A 22,342-nucleotide genomic window follows, 5' to 3' on the forward strand; every position below is an offset into this window, starting at 1 on the left:
TAAAATGAGTGAGTGATATAGTGTAATGGCACAGCACAACAATTGATAAAGCTTGCATTCATCTCTCAGGGAAGGATTTATAGAGGTAAGGGTGCAGCCTCCAAAAAAGCCAGTGTGGAAAAAGATGTGAAATCAAAGGTGGTGGCCAAGAAATGGCTGTGATGGTAGGTTAATGGCAAAATTTTAATAATGACAATTTGGGTGAATTTGTGCTGCCTCCAAGTTTCACTAGGATTCGGCACCAAATTCACCTGAATTGTTGTTATTAAAATTGTTGCCATTAACCTACCATCACGGCCATTTCTTGGCTGCCACCTTTGATTTCATATTGGCTTTTTTGGAGGCCGCACCCTTTTTTACAGCTTGGCTGTTTTTGATTCGATATCAATTCTTTTTGTAATTTCATACCTAAAGCCAGCCTGTGGCTAGCTTTGGGTATTTCTTTAACTTGTCTTTTTCTTTTCTATAGGAATGAGAGGATCACTAAGAAGAAATTTTTTATGTTAAATTGTTTGGCTGTACGTGCACACTTAACAATATTATTAAAATTTTAGTAATTATTTGTGTTTATTAATCATTAATTAAGTTAATACAGGCTGAATTGTTTGTAGCTGAAATTTCTACAGGGAGACTCGTACTGTAGCTGTATCCTTAGATGACATGGTGAATGATTTATAATTGAACTCACCACAGAGTAACTTATAGCCTAACTAAACTCTACAGAACTTGAAGAATTGCAAGATAGCTGAACTTTCTATAGGATGGTTTTCTTGTAGGTATAACTCGCACGCAGTATTCGAAATGAATGCTGTCTGTAGTTTTCTACACTTGGAACCACGAGATAATAAAGGTAAGAAGTAGTACACGTACCATGACGATGCAAAACGCGCTCAAACAAGGAAAACAGACCGAAAATTTTAAATTCAGACACAACTAGGCTTATTTGTATCGAATTTATAAACGCTATCGGTAGGAAACACTATCTCGCCCAGTACCTCCCTGTACAAAGTCCCCACACTAGCACGGCCATTTTGTTTTGTGATGTCAGAAAACGTCATTGCGGATATCGTCCTCTGCGGATGACAAGAAATTTATAGTTAATAGCTCTGTTGCGGCGGTAACTACCTAGCCGATCTTCTGTGCTATTGGTCACTAACTAGTAGCCTGTACTAACGTCCAGTATTGCAATAGTGGCTTAATACTGACTTACTCTGTTTATTGTAAGTTGACGCCAACTAGTTACTTCGAGGCCAGGTAACTTGCGATGTAACTCAGCAAATAAAGAGCTCGCTTATCTGAATTTATAGCTGATAGTAGAGGATACCTTCATCTTTCAATTGCAATCAAACGGCATCGGTGTGTAACAAGTAAGGTCTGTGTGCTCGTGTGTGCTAGAACTGTAGTTTGTGTGTTTAGCTAATATTGGGTTTTAAATGACTTCCGGTATACCGTAACCGCCATTACATGTCTGCCTATATGAAACCTTAGACATTCCTTCCGGTATGGGTTGCTTATTAATTAAATGGATGGTGTAGTTTCTGAGAAATGTATCTGTCATTTTTATACCAGATAAATAATAGTTCTATCATATTGTTGTTTCTGTGTCACCATTAGTAAGGTTTCAATAGCTATATTATTACAAAGGAAAGTGCTGTTCCAAGAATCCTATGCTAGATTAACTACTGTGAATGTAATGGCATCCTTTTAATACCATCCTAATAATCTCTTAGCATCAAAGATTTTGCCGAAAAGCAGAAGCCATCTGAGCTTTACTGATTTTTTCACTAGAGCTGGGAGATAATTTAGATAATTATCTAGATACCTAAATCACCTATCTTGAATAAGAAAACAAATTTGCTTATTGATATCACCATACCCTTCACTAGGGACCTGTGAGAGGCTTAAAGCCTGTGAGTACAGATAGTCTTTATAATCAAACCATAAAACCTTGTCAAACTAGTTAGACGGGAAGTGTTGTGACTTAACAAACACTACTTGACTTATATCGACAAATATGTAAAACTCTATTTACAAACAGTTCTATGATATAACATCATTATTGAAATAATAGGTTTTAATATTATCACACAACCCTATTCTTCACATGTTATCAATTGAGGTGCGTAGATACAAATGTTTGTGTGTGTGTTGTGTGTATGGTGTTTACTGAGAGCAGTGTGAATTCATTTAACACCAAAATATCAAGTACTAAGTTACTTTTAGAGATATCATCTTACAATCCATTCTCATTAAGTGGTGATGTCTAATGGTAAATTATTACTGTGGCAACATAGTTTAGTCAACAAAATCCCTGATTCATTGAGTAGATAATTCAAAACTATGTACTACTAAACATGATATCAAATGTAATAGACAGTATCAATAATCAGATAGGTGGATACATGATGGTGTAACTTTATCTACCAGTTATGTCCTATACTTGGTATTCCTCATAGTTAACTGCCATGCGTAGACAATGTCTTCTACTTAACACTTACACAATATAGTTTATAAACATTGTATCTGTCCTATACAGTTCCCAAAGTGTTTTGTTCCCTTACTGAAATTTTTATCAAGGTATTAATGGTTTTCTCACAATTATCTGGTGGGATAGCACTTATCAATGGAATGATTCGCTTTCCCAAACTGCACCATTAATTTCCATTTAACCGTCCTGCTATTGAGACTTGGCCATATGACACACTATCGTGTGTCTTAATTCATACAAGCAAAATAATTGTATAGTATATGGAGGGAGATTCATTAGAAAATTACAATCTATTGAGCATATATACAGGCGATTAAACTATACATTGTTTGTTCCTATATAGTAGCTCCAAAACATGATTCTATTTCTAAAGACCACAAATATGCAACAGCCAGTGCGGGTGCGCGACAGACAAGTGTGTAATTTACAGTAGCCAAGAAAATGATGTCTTCATGCATTCATAGCTCGATAGTGCCTGGCTGAAAATTAACCATTTTTGCTGTGAAAACTCCCTCGGGGTGGGGCACCTCCCATTTCAAATGTGAGCTTAATTCGCCAAGCCATCACTGAGATATGAAACTTCAAAGTTTGTCTTAGTTTCTTCATATTTTTCTTCTTGCAACACTTAGAAAAATTGCTATAACTCACACATGCTTTAGTCAATTTTCTTCAAATTTGGAGGGCAGTAAGAACGTAATGCAGCACATTTGCGGTCCAACTTTCATACACATCGGACAAAAACCAAGAAGTTATATGTGATATTCAAAAAATTTGATAGCAATTTTTTATCACAGCCACAGGGTAAACCACTTGAAAGAATGACTTGAAAATCGGTCTGTACATGGAGTAACCATCATAGTGCTCATGCTGCTGCTGTATTTTACAGAAGACTTGCTTTCCTTGTCTCTTCAGAAGGAGTCCTGTGATGTTATGGCTGTGTTGCAGGATTAATTATTCTTTGTTACTCTGCGCTATATGTGTTTGAGAAGAGCTAGATTACACATCAGGGCTGTCCGCCACTTTCACTAGGAGCACCGGTTGACGGCTCAGGATCAGGTGGCTCCAGCTCATTGATTGAAATTTGATCTTAGCATTTTTCTAGCACTTCTAACATCTTTAGTGCTAGGGGTGGTGGCAAAGGGTGCTGGTATATAACAATAGGAATAAAAGAAAATAAATAAATAAATAATAACAAAAAAAGAGATATATGTGCCTTCAAAAATTCATCTTATTTCAGTTCTTCATTTGCCACGTAGTCTTTGATGATTCCTGTATAGTAAAAGGGGAAAAAGATTAAAAGGAGTTATCAAGGCCAACCATATAGGCTGGCGTTGGAACTTGCAATTACAAAAACAAGTGATATCCACACAAAACAGCCAAGCTGTGAAAAAATGTGCAGCCTTAAAAAACCTGGGTGAAAAAGTTGTGATATCAAAGGTTGTGGCCAATAAAATGGCTGTGGTGATGTTAATGCTAAAAATTTTAACAAAGCACCTGAGTGAAAAAAGTTGTTATATCAAAGGTGGCAGCCAACAAATGGCTGCAAAGATTTTAATGCTAATAAATTTTAATAATGGCTATGTGCATTATATAGCATTAACATCATTGCAGCCATTTGTTGGTCGCCACCTTTGGTACACAACTTTTTTCACTCAGGTGCATTGTTAAAATTTATTAGCATTAACATCATTGCAGCCATTTTATTGGCCGCCACCTTTGATATCACAACTTTTTTCACCCAGGTATTTTAAGGCCACACCTTTTTTCACAGCTTGGTTGTTTTTGTGCGGATCAAGTTTGTTGTCCTCAATACCTGGGTAAGCTAATAGTGTCACATGTAAAACAAGAGACACACAATTAATTTTACTAGTGAAGTTTTTAGTATGAATATCAGTCAGTTCTTTCCACAGCTGTGCTTGACTGATCTATCCTGTGTTTTTGTGTGTAAAGGGTGTGCATTATAGCAGCATCGGTATGCAGACATAAATCTTTACATGTTAGCAAGCCACAAATGATTGTTTTCATTGTACATAGCAGTGATGCAGTGAAGTGAATCATTGTCATGTAGGTATAGTTCAAATAGTTGAATATATAGGGTTTATGTTGCATAAAAGCAGACAGAAATGCTACTCTATAACTGCTATCACTTTGTACTGTATGTCGTGTTGTCTAGCTAGTTTGGTATTATGTTGTTGACAATAATATTAGAGTTGTACTCTTTCTTCTTTCATTTTGAGTTCAGTTGATACATGATTACTTTGGTATTTAGTTCATAAACGGTTACAGTGGTACCTTTTGCTTACAGATTTTGTCTTTATAGGTACGATGAAATTATCATTCTTGGATAGTACAAGTGAGAGTGTGAAATCTGCCACCTCAAAGGATTATGATAGTAGCGATGGTTTGTTAAAGTACAGCACTCTTCAGTCTGAGGGTTCAAATGATTTATCATTTAATGATGTTGAACTTAAACCAGTAGTAAATAACATCGATCATAAATCAAATGGATTAGATCATGAACCAAATGAGATCTTTCACCAGAAAGATGAGAAAAATTCTGCTCAGCAAAATATCTGCTTTAGAAACTTCTTCAGGACTAAACTTTTTGGTGGTAATAGCAAAGGGGCTGAAAGAAAGAAGAGGATCCAGTGCATCATGAAGTCAATTAACAGTGTTAATACTAATGTGCCTGAGTACCCAGCTGATGATGGCTCATCCTGTTGTAGGATCAACCACAATGTGAAGGAGTATATTCTGCTTATCATAGGCATACTAATGGTTGCTGCAGCTTGTTTATCCCCAGTACCACTCCACTATGCAGCACCCATACCTCCACACCCAGATGACTTTGGTGATTTTAGTGACTCTATCAAAAATTGTCATCTTCACCTTGTAAGTTAGTCTAGTACATGTTTAGTATGAACAAATCAGGGTTTTGTTACAATCAGGGTTGCAACTAGGTCAGTATTGCTGACCTGGATGACCCACTGACCAGGACAGTACTCTGGGTCAAACCCATAGGTGTGACCCTGTATAATCAAGGCATGCACTAAGAGCTGCAATTGAGTGCTCCACTAGTGTACCATAATCGGGTAGTTGTATTAAGATGACAAGTTAGTTTTATAGAGTAGACAATGAATGTTTGACCACCATATGTTTTTGGATGCAATATTTTCTAGAATAGCAATGGAACTTAATCACTTATTATTGCACTGTTATGAAGGATGATCATACAGTGCATGCAGTATGGTAGTACTGTATATTTGGGATCATGAGGTGTGTACTTTCTCACAAACAATATTGACCAGAATCCAGCCTCACAGTACCTTCATGATGCCTTGGAAATATATTGGTTAAGTGTAACCAAGCCCAAAAGTGTTTTCAGTACAACCCAAAATGCTTTTCCATGATTTTTGTTTATTTAGTGGAATTTTCTACTGCCTGACTGACTGACTGACTGACTGACTGACTGACTTATACTAATGCCTTCAGACAAGCATAATTTAATAACGGCTGCTTGACTTTTCTCTGCTAGACATCACTTCAGCCAAACAAGTGCCTTTTGCAGTATGTACAATGTACAAAACATAGACTTAATACTCCTTTGTGTCCCATTTCTCTTCACTGACAGCTCAATGTGCCAATTTGTGGTAGCAGGTGATGACTTCCCCTACATTTATGATGGGAATTGTCTGTATTTTCTGGACTGGCACTTCTTGTACTGTTCTTCATTTGTAATGCTATGTAATGACATTGTCGTAGCTGAAAACAAAGTGTAATGTCCACTTGGCACTTTTCAGTAAATTTTTGGGGTGTAATATCATTCTTTCTTCTGATGTGGTATTGTGCAGATTCACCAGTTTTAATTATGTTAAACAAACCATTGCAAAAAATATAAGAAGTTTCAGTTTAATTAGAAATTGGTGCTGCTGTGTGTGCTGGTTTATCACTATATCATCAGATCAACACATGACCGATTAGTATAAAATTTTAATTCTGCTTGTGTGACATGAGTTTACCACATTATAATATTTTGGCATTTGTTTGTTTATTTGTACTACAAGTACACAGAAAATTTTGGAGTTTTCAACTAGAGTAGGGACCATAGTACATCGATAAAAAGTACTGAAACAAGCTGGGTAGTGGATGATATTAAATCACAGTAAGTACCGCATCAAAAAAGACACCGTGTGCTCCAATTATCGTCTGAAAAGTAAAGTATCCATTACATTTCGTTGTCAGCTATGTTCAACCCGTTACACAGTATTTCCCAATCAAGAACTGTTCGAAAAGAACCTTGGCAATCCACGAGATGCATACTGAAATAAATGGTGTCGTGTGCCCCAGTTATATCAATTATTGTCTGAAAAGTGAAGTATTCATTACACTTTGTTGTTGGCTATGTTCAACCCGTTACACAGCAGTACAAATCAAAAACTGTTTGAAAAGCACCTCTACTATCAACATAGCCACTATGACAAATACGGATGATTTCCTTAATGCGAAGGGAAGCCATGCCATCACGTGCTATCACCAAATCGACACTTTTTGCTGCAGCAAAGATGAATGGAACACAAAGGAGGACACTAGTAAGTCCATGAAGAATGCATTGTACATACTACGGTATGCTAAAAGGCACCTGTCGGGCCGAAGCGATGTCAAACAGTGAAAAAATCAGGTCTGCAGCCTTAGCCATTATCAAGTTACGCTTGTTTGAAAGCATCATTCAGTCAATTACTCAGTCAGTCAGTCACTAGAAAATTCCATTGCATAAATTATTTTAAAATTCCGTAGCAACTTGTTGAAAGCGTTTTGGGTCGATCTGAAAGCTTGTTTGGGCTTACTTTCACCTAACCAATACTGCCTCATCGTTGTCAGGGGAAATTGAAGCTGCTTTTTGGATGATATTATTTTGTGGGCCACGCCTACTTCTTTGTGGTCCCTACTATACAATACTATCGTACTGTATGATACAAGTGCTTCTGCATGAAAACCCGTAAAAGAAATTAATATACTCTAATAGAACAGTCACTGAGATGATTAAGTGGTTGTGACCTTTTGTACACTTTTGTGGTTTATTGACCTCACCCATCTCAAAATATAACTCTATGTATAAGCCAACTGTACTGCAGCTTTGACAGAGCTACTTCTTTCCTCGTGGCATCATCCACTTGTGTATGAAGTTGCCCGAGAATTGATATTTTTGGACAGTGACTTTTGAAGGTCATTGCAGCCACACAATATACCAAATATTTTCACGTTTTGTTCATGGAATTTTATAATAGTACAACAAGTGATTGAATTCTGTTGCTCTTCTAGGAAAAATTGTGTCTGAAAACATATGGTAGCCGAAAATTTGTTGTGTCTGCTCTATTTAGAGTGCCATCTCAGAGCAATGTGTAAAAAATTGACTGAAGAATATACAACACACTTCATAGAATCAGGATCGTAGAATTATTTGTTCTAATATAGAGTGTGTACATAAAATAATTGTAAAATTAGCACATCTTTTACATTGACATAGAAGTAAGCATATCAACCAGCTTTTTACTCATCTCCAGTATACATTGTTTATTACTATGTGTGGATGCCTTTATTGTTGCTGCTGCTGTTGTTTACAGGCATCTTGTGCCAATCATACCAGTGAAGCCTGTGGTATTGATGTGAGATTTAGTCAGCTGTCACCTTTAATGATGAATGATTCAAATGCGACTGAGTCTAATTTAACCAGTATATTTAGTATTGCATCTGGTAATCAAGCGTGTTTGGATAGTATAAATGATTTCTTCTGCAATGCATCATATCGACCCTGCGACATCAAATCAGTGTTCGTGCCATCAGTAGAAGAATGTAAAGGACTAGAAAATGTGTGTACAGATGAGTGGGATCAGATTCAAAGAGTGTCTCCAGTTTTGGTTAACTGTACTTTGTATGCTCCAAGGAATTTAACTTGCCCAGATCAATTTGGGATATTTTGTGGTGGTGTCTGTCTTCCACTCTGCAGTAAATTTTCACAAAACACTACAGCAATGACTGCCCTTGTTATTGCTTCATTTGGCATCACTTCATTCTTTTTGATTATCTCTGGCATCGTTGTGTTTGTAGTAGCTGCTTTAAAGCATAAAAGCATGTAAGTGATGCATAAAAATCTTTTACCAAAATAATTTTGTTCAAATACAGGTTCCACTTTCCTAACGTGATAATTCTATACATCACTGGGATTACTATAGTTTATTGTAAGTGCAGCAATATATGTAGCTTGTTTCTGTGTACTGACTGCGTATTGTTTGTAGCAACAACACAACTCATTCCAATACTGGGAGGCAATGAGGCTATAGACTATTTCTTTTGCTCACACCGAAGTGTTGTAGTATCTTTTGTTGAGTCAACAGCGTTCTGTCAAATATATGGTAAAGTTATAGAGCGTGTTGGTTGTGCTGTAAGTTACTTTATGCATTGTTTATTTGTTTGCAGGATTTGCTATTCAAGCGACGCTGATGGGATTTGTTGTGGTCTGGTTGCTGTTTATTTTCCACTTGTTCTTAAAAGTTGTGTTTCCGATAGCAAGCCAAAATTTGTTCAAAAATCATGGTACAAAGCTCTATATAGTAGAAGTATTGCTAACATTGTTCACCAGCTTAATAACGCCTACTGTCACCATTGCTACAGATGGATTCTTCATAGCCAGTTTTCCTCCAATCCAGTGCTTCTCTGATGCTTCAATACAGTTTCACGGTGTTATCCTACCAGCAATTTTGATCACTATTGTGGGAATATCATTGATATTAATCACTTGCTTAGCTGTCCATAGGGTAAGTTGTTGTATCAAGACACACTGTAGTGAGTCATGTGGACCAAGAAAGCTGGTGTGCCACACTGGGTATAATGACAGGAGAAAAGAAAATGTGATTTTAAGGCCACAGTTAGCAAAAGGGGGGTTGCTAGTATATGTAGCACTTGGTTGAGTTGATAAAATGTACTACAGTCATGTAGAGACAGTTTTTCAATATTAGCCTTGGATTACACAACCTCTCTTGTTAGTATTTTATTCAATAAAAAATCTTTGGGTATTGTTTTCTTGTTGCAACCTCTATAGTAAGTGTCATACAGTACGATAGTACTTTATAATAAGGATTATGGAGGTTTGCATTTCTCACAAAAAAAATATTGACCAGAAACTAGAGAATTCAGCTATGTAGCCATAGCTACACAACAAGTCACCGTGTACTTAACCTAACAGACAGAAATTGGAGACTTTAAGACAACTATATACACTTGGAGCTAAATATTGTTCATGTGTGTTGTATACCTCCTCTAGTTCTCCATTTGTGGCAGTAACTGCATGTCTCACCCTATCTGTATTATATTTTTGTACACTATATCTTTCCAGTCCTATTAAAATTTGTATTCCTTAGACAACTGGATTATTTAAAAAAACAAGGAAAAGAAGTTTTAAGCTGTTTATTCCTGAGATTAAACTAATGATGACATCAGTATACCTGACAGTGATTCTAGCATTTACATGGATCGTGTTCACAGTTGGCTCTCATAACCAAGGAATCTTTGATTCAATCTTAACCTATGTGGAGTGTGTAACAGAGTTTGGGGACAGCAGTGACTGTGACCATTATAGGGATGATTATCAAAGAATGTCCATACCACTTGCTGTTTTAAATGTTGTGTTTAATATGCTTGTGATGTTTCTGAATATCATGGTCTTACTGTTCATTGTACAGACCAAGGATATCAAGGTACTTGCTAAAAAGGTCACCCAGAACTTCACCAATTCAGTAGATAACTTGTAAAACTCATGCACTACACTTTTGTATTATCCCTTGACCAATCACACATAATACGTAGTTCATTGTATGTTGACTGTCAGCATATCTTAATTTAAAAAGTGTCTTTTATGAATGTACAATAAGCCATCCTTGGCTTGGTGGTTCATTTCTTGTCCACTTGATGTGCTCTAATGTTCATTGAATCTTGTGTCATTCAATCCTCTGATTATAGTAGGGTTTGGTAGGTGCATGGAGTCTTGTCACCATGATTAACCCATGTCTTGTGCCTTTTTAAGCTTTTAAGTACATCCCACACAATACAGCACATCAACACTATTCCATGAAGTTCATCATTCTTGACTTGGGTGATAATGGCAAGTTATAGATTTTTAATCTAGAATGGAGGAGTCCTAGATAGGACTCCATGCTATCATATTCCTTGCTATATATCAGGAATGGAGATAGATTTTTAAAACCACTGTGTATACAACATTTGCTGGCACAAATGCTTTTGTTGGCACAAATATTCCGTGGTTCTAAAATTTACTGGTGCAAGTACCCTTGACAACTATTGCTTGCACCAAACTGTACAACTCTCATGCTGACTCATACTGGCTTGAAGAAAGATAACAGACACATAATGGTTGACTCTTGGTGGTATACACAACTTTGTTAGAATACCTCACTGCTAGTATAACATAGAACTTGCTGGCAACTGCAATAATTTCACAACTTCAGTTTCAGTGTAAGACTTAACAAAACATAATCATGCTACCATACACACACAACAAATGTTAGGTATTGCTTGCTGAAAATAGCACCTTCCAACTAGCATGCAAGGTCTTCTCTCTGCATTTATAGGGTGGCACATGCACGTCCATTCCTCATCTACTTGATGTATTCTGATATTCAACAAATACTGCACCACTCAAAATGGTTACATTCAATGGCTAAATATTTAACAAGGTATTTACACATGCTTAGGAGCGGGTGGAAGGAGTCTTAGTAGTGACATGATATGGTTCTATTAATCCAGTATTGTATATGTATAAGTGTAATTCATGTAAAAAACAAGAAGGCATATCACAGGGTAGATATATACATGCAGGTCAGGTCCTCAGGATCCTTACAACAATCCTTGTAACAAAATAAAATCCACCTACCTAGTTAACCAACCATAATACACAAGCCCAAACAGTGTACTATGGATTCTTACCTATATCTTAGCCACAGTATAATTATGCCATGTCAGAAGAACAGGCCACTGCCCACCCAACTTATTGTATTCACAAGTATTAGAATATCAGAGCTGAATGCATGCTACCAAAAGCTGTACACACCACCACCTGCCAAAATTTCCCACAGCCAAATTAAATATAGACCGAAGTTGGAAAGTACGAAGTATGTAGTCAGTAGACTGCATGGCACCTGGTAACTCCTGATTTAGGTGGGGGTGCATGATGAGGGCTGCAGCTGTTAGTGCTTACCAAAGAGTTAACTATCCATCTCTAGTGTTGCTTAAGAGAAGCTGTACAAGTCTGGTTTGACCTTTGCTGGGCTACAAATATATAGTGCTGCAGTAGCAGAGTTCTGAAGTATCACAGTACTGACTTGTGGCACTAGTGGCAGCTTGTTGATTTCCCCCAACACCTCCACCTCTTAAACTTTTTACATTTTAGATGACTCATTCCGTTGGCTGGCTAGTACTACCTCTTGGGCCAGAATGAGTTGATTATGTAACGAAAGTTGTTTGTTCATAATTATTATTACACATGTATATCATGCAGGAGTTGCCATTCTGTGTTACAGCATTCTAGTCAAACTGGAGCACTACAGGAGCAGAGGTGGATCTAGGATTCCCAAGGGGAGGGGTGTGTTAAGCTAGGGGTATCTGTAGTGGGGCTAAAAAATGTGGCGGCTGGTTGATACACTAGCTAGTGCTTCAGTGTGAGAAGCACACTCAGACACGTACAGTATCTAGGGCATCAAATTTGGCAACTGAACCTTATTGAAAAAGCCAAGTGAAATCATTATTTTCTAGTAGCTTTCATACAAAGGGCACAGCATAAATGCTATAGAGTTCAAAGTGTCTGTATATGAGCTGGCCTTCATTTTTTATAGTTTAAAGAATGAATTTTAATGATGGATGTTCTAGTAGAGTGGTTCACCGTATTTCGATGTTTAGCAGCTTTTTTACCTCCTGTTGTTCCTATATAGAAAAGATTTACTCTGCTCAGCTTTAGATGCAACTGCACCTGTACTGTAGCTTCTACTTTCTAGCCAGCACATAGGGAGGGGATTGTGAATAGGTAATCAGTAACACATGAATTCCATTAACATAATGAAGTCACTGTACCCTGACCCTGAGGAGGGACTGCACTGAAGGCTTGACAGAGGTCACACTTTTACTATTCAAAAGGCTGCTGCCTTCATTCCACTGAAGTATATAGCACTGTGCTTTAAACACATACTAAAGCCCAATGTACACAATACCATAGCAACAGCTACAACCTCTCAATTAAACCTTTTTACCTGCGGTTAAGTAGAAACATAAGGATTCTAGCAAACATACTGAGTAGTAAAACAAAAGTGGGACCAAACTAGCAGATAATTGGTATCCTGAATACTAGGCTTAGTATCAATTCATATAAGGTAGAACTGCATAGTGTGCATGAGAAATTACGTATCACGATAACAATTACATAAGAAAGAAGTGGTGCTTGATTAAAACTCTGTACAAAAATACTATATACCACTATATAAAATTTTTACAAATATATTGTACTTATGTTATGTCCTTGTATACTTCATTTGTGTTAAAGTTGTGTAGTCTTAGGTTCAAATTCCTTGGAAGATGTAAAGCGTCTTGTCAATGTACGAATTGTTCTCTTTACTTCACGGAACTGCAACACAAACAGTACATTGGTCAAGTTCACTAAACCCGTCATGAATAATGATAAGGCATTCAGTACAGGAAAAGATGCACTTCTTATATTATCCAAATACTGATCGCACTCTGGTTTGTCTCCGTACTTTACACAACGGGAGTAATCATTTATAGCTGTGAACAACTTGTTTCTGTTCCGTAATTGAACACTGAAGTCAGACCAGAATATAAATTGAGTAATGGTGAAGTAGAAAAATACTATAAGCAACTTTACTTCTGGTGTACTGAATTTTAGAAATGACAGTTTGTTTTTTTCCTTCTCTTTTGAAGATTCCTTTCCTCTAAAGGAGAAAAAGCAACAAACTTGTAAGTGCACGGTGATGTAACTGTATACAGTGGAGAATTATATACGTGACAAAATACTAGTTATCGAAACACTAAAATGATTTCGAGATTGGAGTATTTGTCAGCATGTGTGTGTTCTGTTAAAACAGGATTATGCTCACTTCATAACAAAACAAATGATCTCCTTCATTCATTTTGCCTTCCTAGATAGCTTTGTGATCTTGTGTACCTATGCCCTTTGATAAGCGACGTGTGTGTGTTGTGTGTGTGCACGTGCGTGCGTGCGTGTGTAGCTGTGCTGAAGTTTAATACAGGCTTCATTTAGTGTTTAATTCTCACACGATAGCTGCTTTTACTGTTAAATGGATTTGCTCATGTGGTAGCACACAGAAAAACATAGGTAGATGGATACATAGATAGACAGGTACATACATGTTTTTATGAAAACAATTACAAGTGTGCACCCACAGCTAGCCTGTGGCTGGCTATGGATGCACAACCAGTAGTTTAAAAAAACAGACAAATGTAGTTCTTAAGAACTTGCCAACAAGACATATACCAGAAAGATACTGATGGTGTTGCATACTCTATTTTCCACAGGAAATTTATGTTCATAACTTCAATAAATGTTTTACTTGTGAGAATTAAACTGGAAGTCATAGTATTATAAATCTGCAAGAACACAATAGTGAATCTGGGATATTTTAGTGCTGTGACAAAAAAAGCTGCTATGGTGTCTCACACTATATACTGACCATGACATCACAAAATTGTCCACATACAATAACTCTTGACCATGCCAGTAACCACTCACCCTATGTATTGATGCAAACAACAACAAAATCAAGATCACTCCTGTGGCCATCACAATAATTGTAGGGAGAATAAGAGTATAAAAGGAAACATCGACATCAGCTGCACACTGTGTTGGAGGAAAGTTGGTAATGTTGAACTTGGATGTTCCCACAATTATAGATGGAACAAGGAGTCCAACAAAGACTATTATAATTATCTCAGCAGCATGTATTTTGCCACGATGAGGGTGATGGTCCAGATTACGTGCACGAATTGGAAACAACAGCTTTATGAACAAATGGATAATAAATAGAAGCCAAAACCCAGAGAAAATCAAGACTCCTCCTTGGTAGGCAAAACCTGAGAATAGATAAATCAATAATAACGTGATCAACATCTACTCTAAATAAAATGGCACCCTCATTGCCATTAAAAATTGTAATGGACATATTTTTACACAATGGAAAACGTTTTCATGGAAGAGTTACATCAATACAGCTTAGGCATCCACAGAAACAGAAAGACAGCCTGCTTGCCATCCTGACCATAACCACAAGCCGAGAAACTATAAACTACACAACACACAACCACTACTGGAGGAATATCCTTTGGAATTGAATAAATTATAAGTACAAGCCAAAGAGGGAATCACTAGGGACCTGGAAGGCTAAACCCTATTAATCAGAATACAATAATAAATCACTTACCATATACTTCACAGAAAGCAGACGGCTCTGCAAAAGTTGAGAAAAGATCATCATGTGAACAAAACACTGAACGACTAAAGCTTGGCACTGTGATAATCATCACTAAAGGAAGAGAAAAGTTATTACTAAAAATGTGTACATTCATCAAATGGAAAATATGCTAAATGTACCTATGAGTGACCAGACCATACTGGACTGAGTCTGTGGTGTACTGGTAGTAGTTTATACAAAACTATTCACAAGGCTTACATCAACACTACTCAGATTAAGAAGACATGGTTCAGTCTAGTACCAAGCAAGGCCAAAATATAAGATACAACTCCAAAAACATAATCATGTACTCACTCACCGGTAATGAACACTGTTGTTGTGCTGTATAGTATTAGAACTTGTGGAAAATGAGTCTTAAAAATAAAACACACATGTAAAGAAAACACAGCTATAGTGAACACACTTTTCTGCAGTAGATACATTATTGTATTAGCAGTCCTTTTCCCTTAAATCACAATATGTCGGTGGAACTGATATCAGCACCAGAATGGTCTAAAAAAGTTTTCAAACAGCTTGATAGCTACGTATAACAAAATTTAATATAGAAAACCAAACTAACAATCAGTTGCAGTCATCTGACTGTATTATGTAGCCGAACTAGCACACAATCTATGCTGTATGTGAGATGGTGTGATTCAATTATCAAGCTGTTGTGTGATCATACATAGTGCTGAGAGCAGTTCATGAAACCCAGCAACCGATTCCCTAGATTTCCTGGTGCTAGTTAGAAAACTTACTACAAGCAGGAAGTCTTCCCACCACCTACCCACCCACCCACCTACCAACCCACACACATACATATACAACTTCATGAAATCACTAAAATAATAACGTCATTTAAAAATATTATAAGGTCATACAAAACACCTACACAGTTTTGCCCTTAGAGAATGCCACTGCAAACACTGCAATTCCACCTAGAATATTCCCAATGTTACTGATAATTCCAATCACAACAGTAAGAAGAATTGTCACTCCTTCTGAATTCTGAGAAAATTCAGTACACAGTGGTAAGCACATATCACCACAGAACTTGCCAAACTGATCTGGACATGTAAATTCATACATGCTACAGTTGGTCAGATTAGGAGAAACACTTTGCAACTGACTCCATTCATTCCTACACACGTTTCTTTGAAGGTGATGACATCCTTCAAATGAAGGGACAAACGTGACACCATTGTCACACGAGCGATACGTTGCACTACAAAAGAAAGCTTTGGCACCTTCAGCACAGGCCTGGTTGTCTGAAGTGATGGCAACAATAGTGGCCAAAGTGTCTTCAGCTGTGACCGAATCATTAAAAACTGACCGTTTACTATTTCCCATTAAACCATCACACACCGAACTAATGCGTTCTTCACAATCTCCTGAAGCATTTGCCTGCAGCAAGAAAGTATCACAAAAAAGCTAGGAATAGGTAAACAATATTTATGTATGCAATTTAAGTATCCCTTCGAGTTGAAAGAGGGCATGTCCTATGCTTACATGAATGAAAACGAAGACCATGCCTCGAGGCTTTCTCTAGAGAAATTGTTACATAATTAGCAACTACAGCATCATATATGTACTAGTCTACAGCAAGTCTGGCATCATGTGACACCATGTAGAATCTCCTTGTTGAGATAGTCTGTACAGACAATTACTGGTGGCTACATGATTGTTAACCTGTACAAGAAATTTCTTTGATAGATAAACTGACAAACTACTACCAAATAAGATAACGTGTATCTGTTTAAGCATTACTTTAACATACGTGTATACAAGGTTATAACCAGCTAAATGTATACTTTACTACAAAGTCTTGTGGCAGTAGCTGTTACTAGGATATGCATTAATGTCTCTATACACATGTGACATACTTCATCAACACACATACATGACAATTGTGACCTACCAAATCACGACAGTTGAGAACAGACAAGTCATCAAATACATTATCCAAGTCTCCACGGCCAGTGTAATACAGAACAATTGGAATCAAAAAGAATCCAATTACAATGGAGATGATAACAACCAAACAAATATTCTGACGTACATGTAGTGTGGAACATGTTGCGACAACCTCTTTATTTCCATCATCCATGTCCATATTTGATTTACTGCTTGCTTTTAAAATTCTACTAGCACTATGACTGCTATTACGACTTTCAATATTTCTTGACAGTGTTAGGTCTTGTTCATCAGATATCAACTCTAATTTGCTCACTTGTACTGTGTCCACGCTAATACTGGATGGCTCTGTTACTCTGTCTGTGCTACTATTGGATGACTCTGTTACTCTGTCTACGCTAATATTGGATGGCTCCGTTCTTTTGTCCATGCTAATATTGGAAGGCTCTGTTGTATAAGTCACTACATCTTCTTCATTTTCAAGTTGTGGATGTATGTCATTAGGTGCTGAAGAAATTGATGAATCTTCAGACATATTTGCTGAACAAGAGAAAGAGAATGGTTGTATAACTACAGTGGTTCTATATTTAGTAACATATTTATGGGATAGAAATGATACATCCTAAATTTAGCGGCATGAAATGTGTACATTCAGCAAGCACACGAGACAATATGCAATTAATTTTCAATGGGAACCGCTATGAATGCACAGGTGTAAATGAGTTCATCAGTATAGCCTGCAATACTGTCACTGTTTATTGTCAGAGGGCTAGGTGCTTCAGTGATTTCCAGTTGGTAGATCAAGAAAATCAAATACACAAAAAATTGTATGCTTGAAGTGGCCAATGAATAAGTCAGTAACACTCAATTTAAACAGCTAACTGGTCTTGTACTTTCCAGGATGAAAGTTTCATTGACTACTTTCATGCATGTGACATTTTGTAAATCTGACTGTATGGGGAACTGTATAGGTGATAAATACATATTTATATACCAGTAATTTATAAGGGAGGAACTGTTAATAGGTGTTACATATGGTGAATCCTATGTTGTGAATGACCAAGGTGAGACGTTAATACTCTACTAGTGGGCATTTCTAATGTGCTAATTCAAATTGTATATCCAAGAACCCCTCAAACAAATCCATCAAGACACTATAAGAATCAGCCCTAAAAATTATCTCATACTGCTCATGATGGCAACAGGCAGATGTTCCATGTAGCGTACTGTGATATATCGACATATCATGGCTTGATAATGACAGCTATACAATCAAATTTTTGTATTCGTTAAGCTAAATGGTACATAATGCTTCTCGAAGAAAAACAGGTCACTTATTTCCCTTAAAAAAACAACATGTAATAGTTGTAACACGGGCATGAGGGTTTTGCCTGATATGTATTCCTGACTGCCCGAGGGCATACACATCAGGCAAAGCCCAAATTCCCGTGTTACAGCTAATATGTAACACTTGTTAGGCTGATAGCCTATGCAGGACAATCAATCACCCAAGCCAATAGGAATGCAGCCACTGGATGTAATATATATGCACACCTAAAATTTTTGATTATGGATCAGCAGCTAGTACATTCTGGTTACGTTCGGTTATGATAAACGGACATATCCTAGAGATATCATGAAGAATTTCCGTTATGCGAATTTAATGTTTTTTAATCAGTACTATTGAATCTTTTATGGGAAAACTATGCAGTTCACTACAGGCCTAGACAGGTAAGCTTGCTTGTAGAGTGGTTACTCCGTGCAGAGTGATAGCTTCATGATGGGTGTGTGCAGGGCCGCCCAGAGAAATTAAGGGGCCCAGGGCAAAGAGTTAAAGTGGGGTCCTTCACCCAAGTTGTAAGGTGAAGACCAAAAAAAAAAAGAAAGGTCACAACCTGCTGGCAATGACAATAACTACCCATCACCAACCATATCTCCTTATCTATAAGCTTGCTACACTGTTCCTCTGAAGAATACTGCATGTGACTGCTCTATTAGAGTATTTAGATCTGACTGCTCTATTAGAGTATATCGATCTTTTAAACAGGTATTCAGGGGGCCCTTCATGGGGCCTCCTGGGGCCCCTTTCAGGCTGGGGCCCGGGGCAAAATGCCCCAGTTGTCCCCCCCTGTGGGCGGCCCTGGGTGTGTGTCCGTATTTGAAAACGTGCGGAAACAATTGAATGAATAAGCTATAACACTAGTTTTCACCTTAGCCCAACGTTTTTCAACTCGTAGGATGGTGAGGATAACAAAACGCTCTCTGTCTGAGTGATTTTCATAGCGAAATCCAAGTTGTGCATCCTAATCACGTGAGTATTAATTGACCCCCACAATCAATTTCAGCATCAATCTCTATATAATCACTGCCCAGTTGTAGACCGGCTAAATTTTGTATGTAGCTCGGCTAGCTGGGCTACATTTTGTATGTAGCCCAGGCGGCTCCTTTGATCTGAGGTGTGAAAGTGTTACATACACCATTATTTAGACTCCATTGTACAATATACAGTGTCGGTGCAATTACTTTTTAAAAATAACTAGTGACATATTACTTGCAACTGAACTACCGTATGACAACAAATATTGGCAAAACTAATATTTGGCGATTTGCTATAAAATTGTACACTTTTATACCTCAGATCAAAGGAATTCCAGAGGATACATTTGCCATGTATACTTCTTCATAGGAAGACAACTAATGAGATGTATCCCAGGAAAGTGGTTGCACTTCAAATGAGCAAGCCACTTCACATCAAATCAAGCATAGTCTTGATGTGGATGAGGTACAGTGGTACCGCCCTGTTTGTTTTATAAAGGCTCAGACTGAAATCAATTATGGGAATAAATTAATGCTTACGTGACTATTGGAGTTTGCCACAAGAAGCATTCAGATGAAGTATCCTTGCCATTCTATGAGATGGGAAATATTAGTTAAAGGTGAAACTGGTCTCACAAGCATTTTGGCACGTTTTCAAATATGGACCACACCCACATTACAGATAACACAGTAAACCACTTTATAACCAAGCTTTACCCCTTCAATAATATATGGGTGGAGCATGTTCGCAGGTAGACAGTATATGTTGTAATTAGTCTTTAAGCAATGCGATAGCATTGTTGCAAACTTCCTGAGATTTGCCCAGCTCAACATTTCCCATGATATCCTACTTGTCCATTCATTACAACAAATATAGCTATAATGTTGTGTGCTGCCTATCCATAATCGAATATTTCAGACATGCACATAAAATGAATCCAGTGGTTACACTTGTATTGGCACAGGTGATTACTCACCCAGGACGAGCTATCCACCTGAAATGGAAGTGTTACATGTTAGCTATAAATCGGCCTTGTTCACTGACCATAGCACAGTGGCTATTGGAGTGACACCTTATCATCCTTAGGGTTCAAGGTACAAGGTTTAGGAGTGTATTCAAACAGTCTCTGGAAGAAGGCCCGAGTATGAGTAGCCACTGCACATTGTTCACTGCTGAAGGGATACACCCTTCAAAATGGCAGTGGACATAACTACAAGCCAAGATATACACACTTTCAAGCAAAATTATCCTAGGGAATCTAATTACAATTCTTCACTGATTATGGTGGTCAGCACACCAAGGAGATAAGTGTACACACACACACCCATTTTAAGATATCAACACCATTAATTTCATTACCACAATTCTAAACGTTTAACAAAAACCACATTACTACTAGCGCACCTACCGATTAAACGTATCACACACGAACATCGAAGGGTTATGGGATCAAGTTAGAACACCTGCGAGTTGTCTAGCCTCCGACGCGATCAACCACTGCCAAAGACGTACTATGTTTTAACAAGAGTACATAATAATAGAGTAGGGAGGAGAGTGTCTAACTTCAGTAGATTCACCAAACTCACTGAGCTCAGACCTTGCGCAATCAACTATAGCCACCAAAGGTGACAAATGGCTTGCTCTATGAAGGAGGTTGTAGCACTTCTGCTGCTTCAATTAGGAAATATCAACAGTCTTCTGTTCACTTAAAGGTATTGATTTATTACTAAAAGTTTTAAGGATTGAAGTAGGAGAGTTTGAGCGCAGTGTGTTTGTATGGATTATATTGAGAGTTAGACACTCTCCTCCCTCTTCTATTATTATGTACTCTTGGTTTTAAGTAAATGCAAAATGATCTAGGTACATAGGCATAAATATAAGTCATCACATACCGTATCTATGTCGTCACGCACCAGAGAAGGGCGGAAGCACTTTAGACGCTGCTTAAAAAATATTACCATAGTTCTATAGACCTTATTCACTGAATTAATTTCATAGCGCTCATAACTCGTTGCGAAGGAGATGTCCGCCAATATTCGCCATTTGCAGTACCAAAACCATAGTAACATCACAATTCTCCGCCAAATTCGCTATTTGCAGTACCATAACTATGGTAACATGATAGCAACCGTTGTGCTCGCCCAGTTTTAGAACTCAAAATGGCGTCCGAAAGACCATCACCATGGCAAATAGGGTGCCTTGTATGGCTTCGCGTGACATCAGAGGGCGTTTATTGTTCTAAATGAATAAGGTCTATTCAAAATCTCACGTGAACCTCAATAGTCTCAATACAAAACCAGCAAATGGTGGGGTTTAGTGGGATTTTTAGATCATTCGTGATGTAATTAGTTTCGTAAAAGCGCTTAGTTTTCTAGGCAAAATCGATGAAACACTATTTCGCGCGTGGCTAGTTTAGCACTAATTGTAGTTTAAGAGGTTAAACGTGGTTAACACCCAAGTGCGTACGGAAGTAATCCAGAACTATAAGTGCTTAATATTAACAGGGCACGTGAGCCCACACAGGTGGAGGGAAATACACAGGTAATCTCCATGACGACATAGTCACATAGCAACGGTCACAAAACTAGGCTGTTCCCAGTTCAGTGACTTTAACGTATTTTGGTGATGCTATACCTTCGCAAAGTGGAACCACGTTTGGAGACGATACGATACGCTGGAGTACGAGCCGGCTCCAGTAGCAGCACGCTACGAAGGCACATACCGGAGTCGTCTCTGAGGTCAAGGCACGCCAGGACAGCCGCTCGAGGACAGCTGACAACAAAAGCCGGAAGAAGAAACGCAAACAATTATTTAGCAATTTGCTCTCAGCCACCCCAGTCGCCGGTCAGGTTTGACAGTTGTATAGTGGAATATCATGGCCAGCCGAGCTGCCGAAATACGCCTCCAGGCGTACCAATATGCTCTAAGGCCGGGATGCCCTAGTCTCGCCCCCCAGACCCGTTTGGGGAGAGAGAGAGACTAGGGATGCCCCACGTCTCCCCCGTGTAGCGTCGGTTCGCTCACGGGGTGAAATTATTTATCTTCTTTCTTTCTCTGTCTGTTTAGGCCCTTTCTTAT

At 37.9% G+C, this 22,342-nt stretch overlaps 2 protein-coding genes across 6 annotated transcripts; one reads left to right on the top strand and one right to left on the bottom strand.

The window, feature by feature from the left end:
• Nucleotides 1–309: 309 nt before the first annotated feature.
• On the top strand, nt 310–10,493 carry LOC136243564 (uncharacterized). 5 transcript variants are annotated; one of them, XM_066035086.1, is made up of 7 exons: nt 310–850; nt 4,809–5,380; nt 8,110–8,618; nt 8,669–8,724; nt 8,782–8,898; nt 8,963–9,079; nt 9,126–9,265. In XM_066035086.1, exons 1-7 carry the CDS (start codon nt 802–804, stop codon nt 9,128–9,130), a joined length of 1,425 nt encoding a protein of 474 aa, XP_065891158.1. In that variant the 5' UTR covers nt 310–801; the 3' UTR covers nt 9,131–9,265. The 5 variants fall into 5 exon arrangements, with proteins under 5 accessions (XP_065891158.1, XP_065891154.1, XP_065891155.1 ...); XM_066035082.1 differs by adding an exon at nt 9,904–10,493 and having other exon boundaries at nt 336–850; nt 8,782–9,079; nt 9,126–9,300; XM_066035083.1 differs by adding an exon at nt 9,904–10,490 and having other exon boundaries at nt 343–850; nt 8,963–9,300.
• A 2,232-nt stretch (nt 10,494–12,725) lies between these two features.
• LOC136243380 (uncharacterized) lies at nt 12,726–20,835 on the bottom strand. The gene is made up of 7 exons (XM_066034897.1): nt 20,673–20,835; nt 16,952–17,487; nt 15,925–16,437; nt 15,353–15,407; nt 15,004–15,105; nt 14,316–14,656; nt 12,726–13,497 (listed from the first exon to the last, which is right to left on the bottom strand). The coding sequence occupies exons 2-7, from the start codon at nt 17,480–17,482 to the stop codon at nt 13,372–13,374; spliced, it is 1,668 nt and encodes a 555-aa protein (XP_065890969.1). The 5' UTR covers nt 17,483–17,487; nt 20,673–20,835; the 3' UTR covers nt 12,726–13,371.
• Nucleotides 20,836–22,342: the final 1,507 nt, after the last annotated feature.

Source organism: Dysidea avara, chromosome 13 (assembly GCF_963678975.1).
Source record: "Dysidea avara chromosome 13, odDysAvar1.4, whole genome shotgun sequence".
NCBI lineage: Eukaryota > Metazoa > Porifera > Demospongiae > Dictyoceratida > Dysideidae > Dysidea > Dysidea avara.

Bases quoted from the DNA above. Each gene is read 5' to 3' on its own strand.
- LOC136243380 (XM_066034897.1), bottom strand. From the start codon at position 17,482: ATGTCTGAAGATTCATCAATTTCTTCAGCACCTAATGACATACATCCA. The intron at 16,438-16,951 runs GTAGGTCACAAT...TTCTTGCTGCAG, and splicing joins TTCTCAACTGTCGTGATTTG to GCAAATGCTTCAGGAGATTG. The intron at 15,408-15,924 runs TAGGTGTTTTGT...TTTATTTTTAAG, and splicing joins TCTCTAAGGGCAAAACTGTG to ACTCATTTTCCACAAGTTCT.
- LOC136243564 (XM_066035082.1), top strand. From the start codon at position 802: ATGAATGCTGTCTGTAGTTTTCTACACTTGGAACCACGAGATAATAAA. The intron at 5,381-8,109 runs GTAAGTTAGTCT...TGTTGTTTACAG, and splicing joins AAAATTGTCATCTTCACCTT to GCATCTTGTGCCAATCATAC. The intron at 9,301-9,903 runs GTAAGTTGTTGT...TGTATTCCTTAG, and splicing joins CTTGCTTAGCTGTCCATAGG to ACAACTGGATTATTTAAAAA.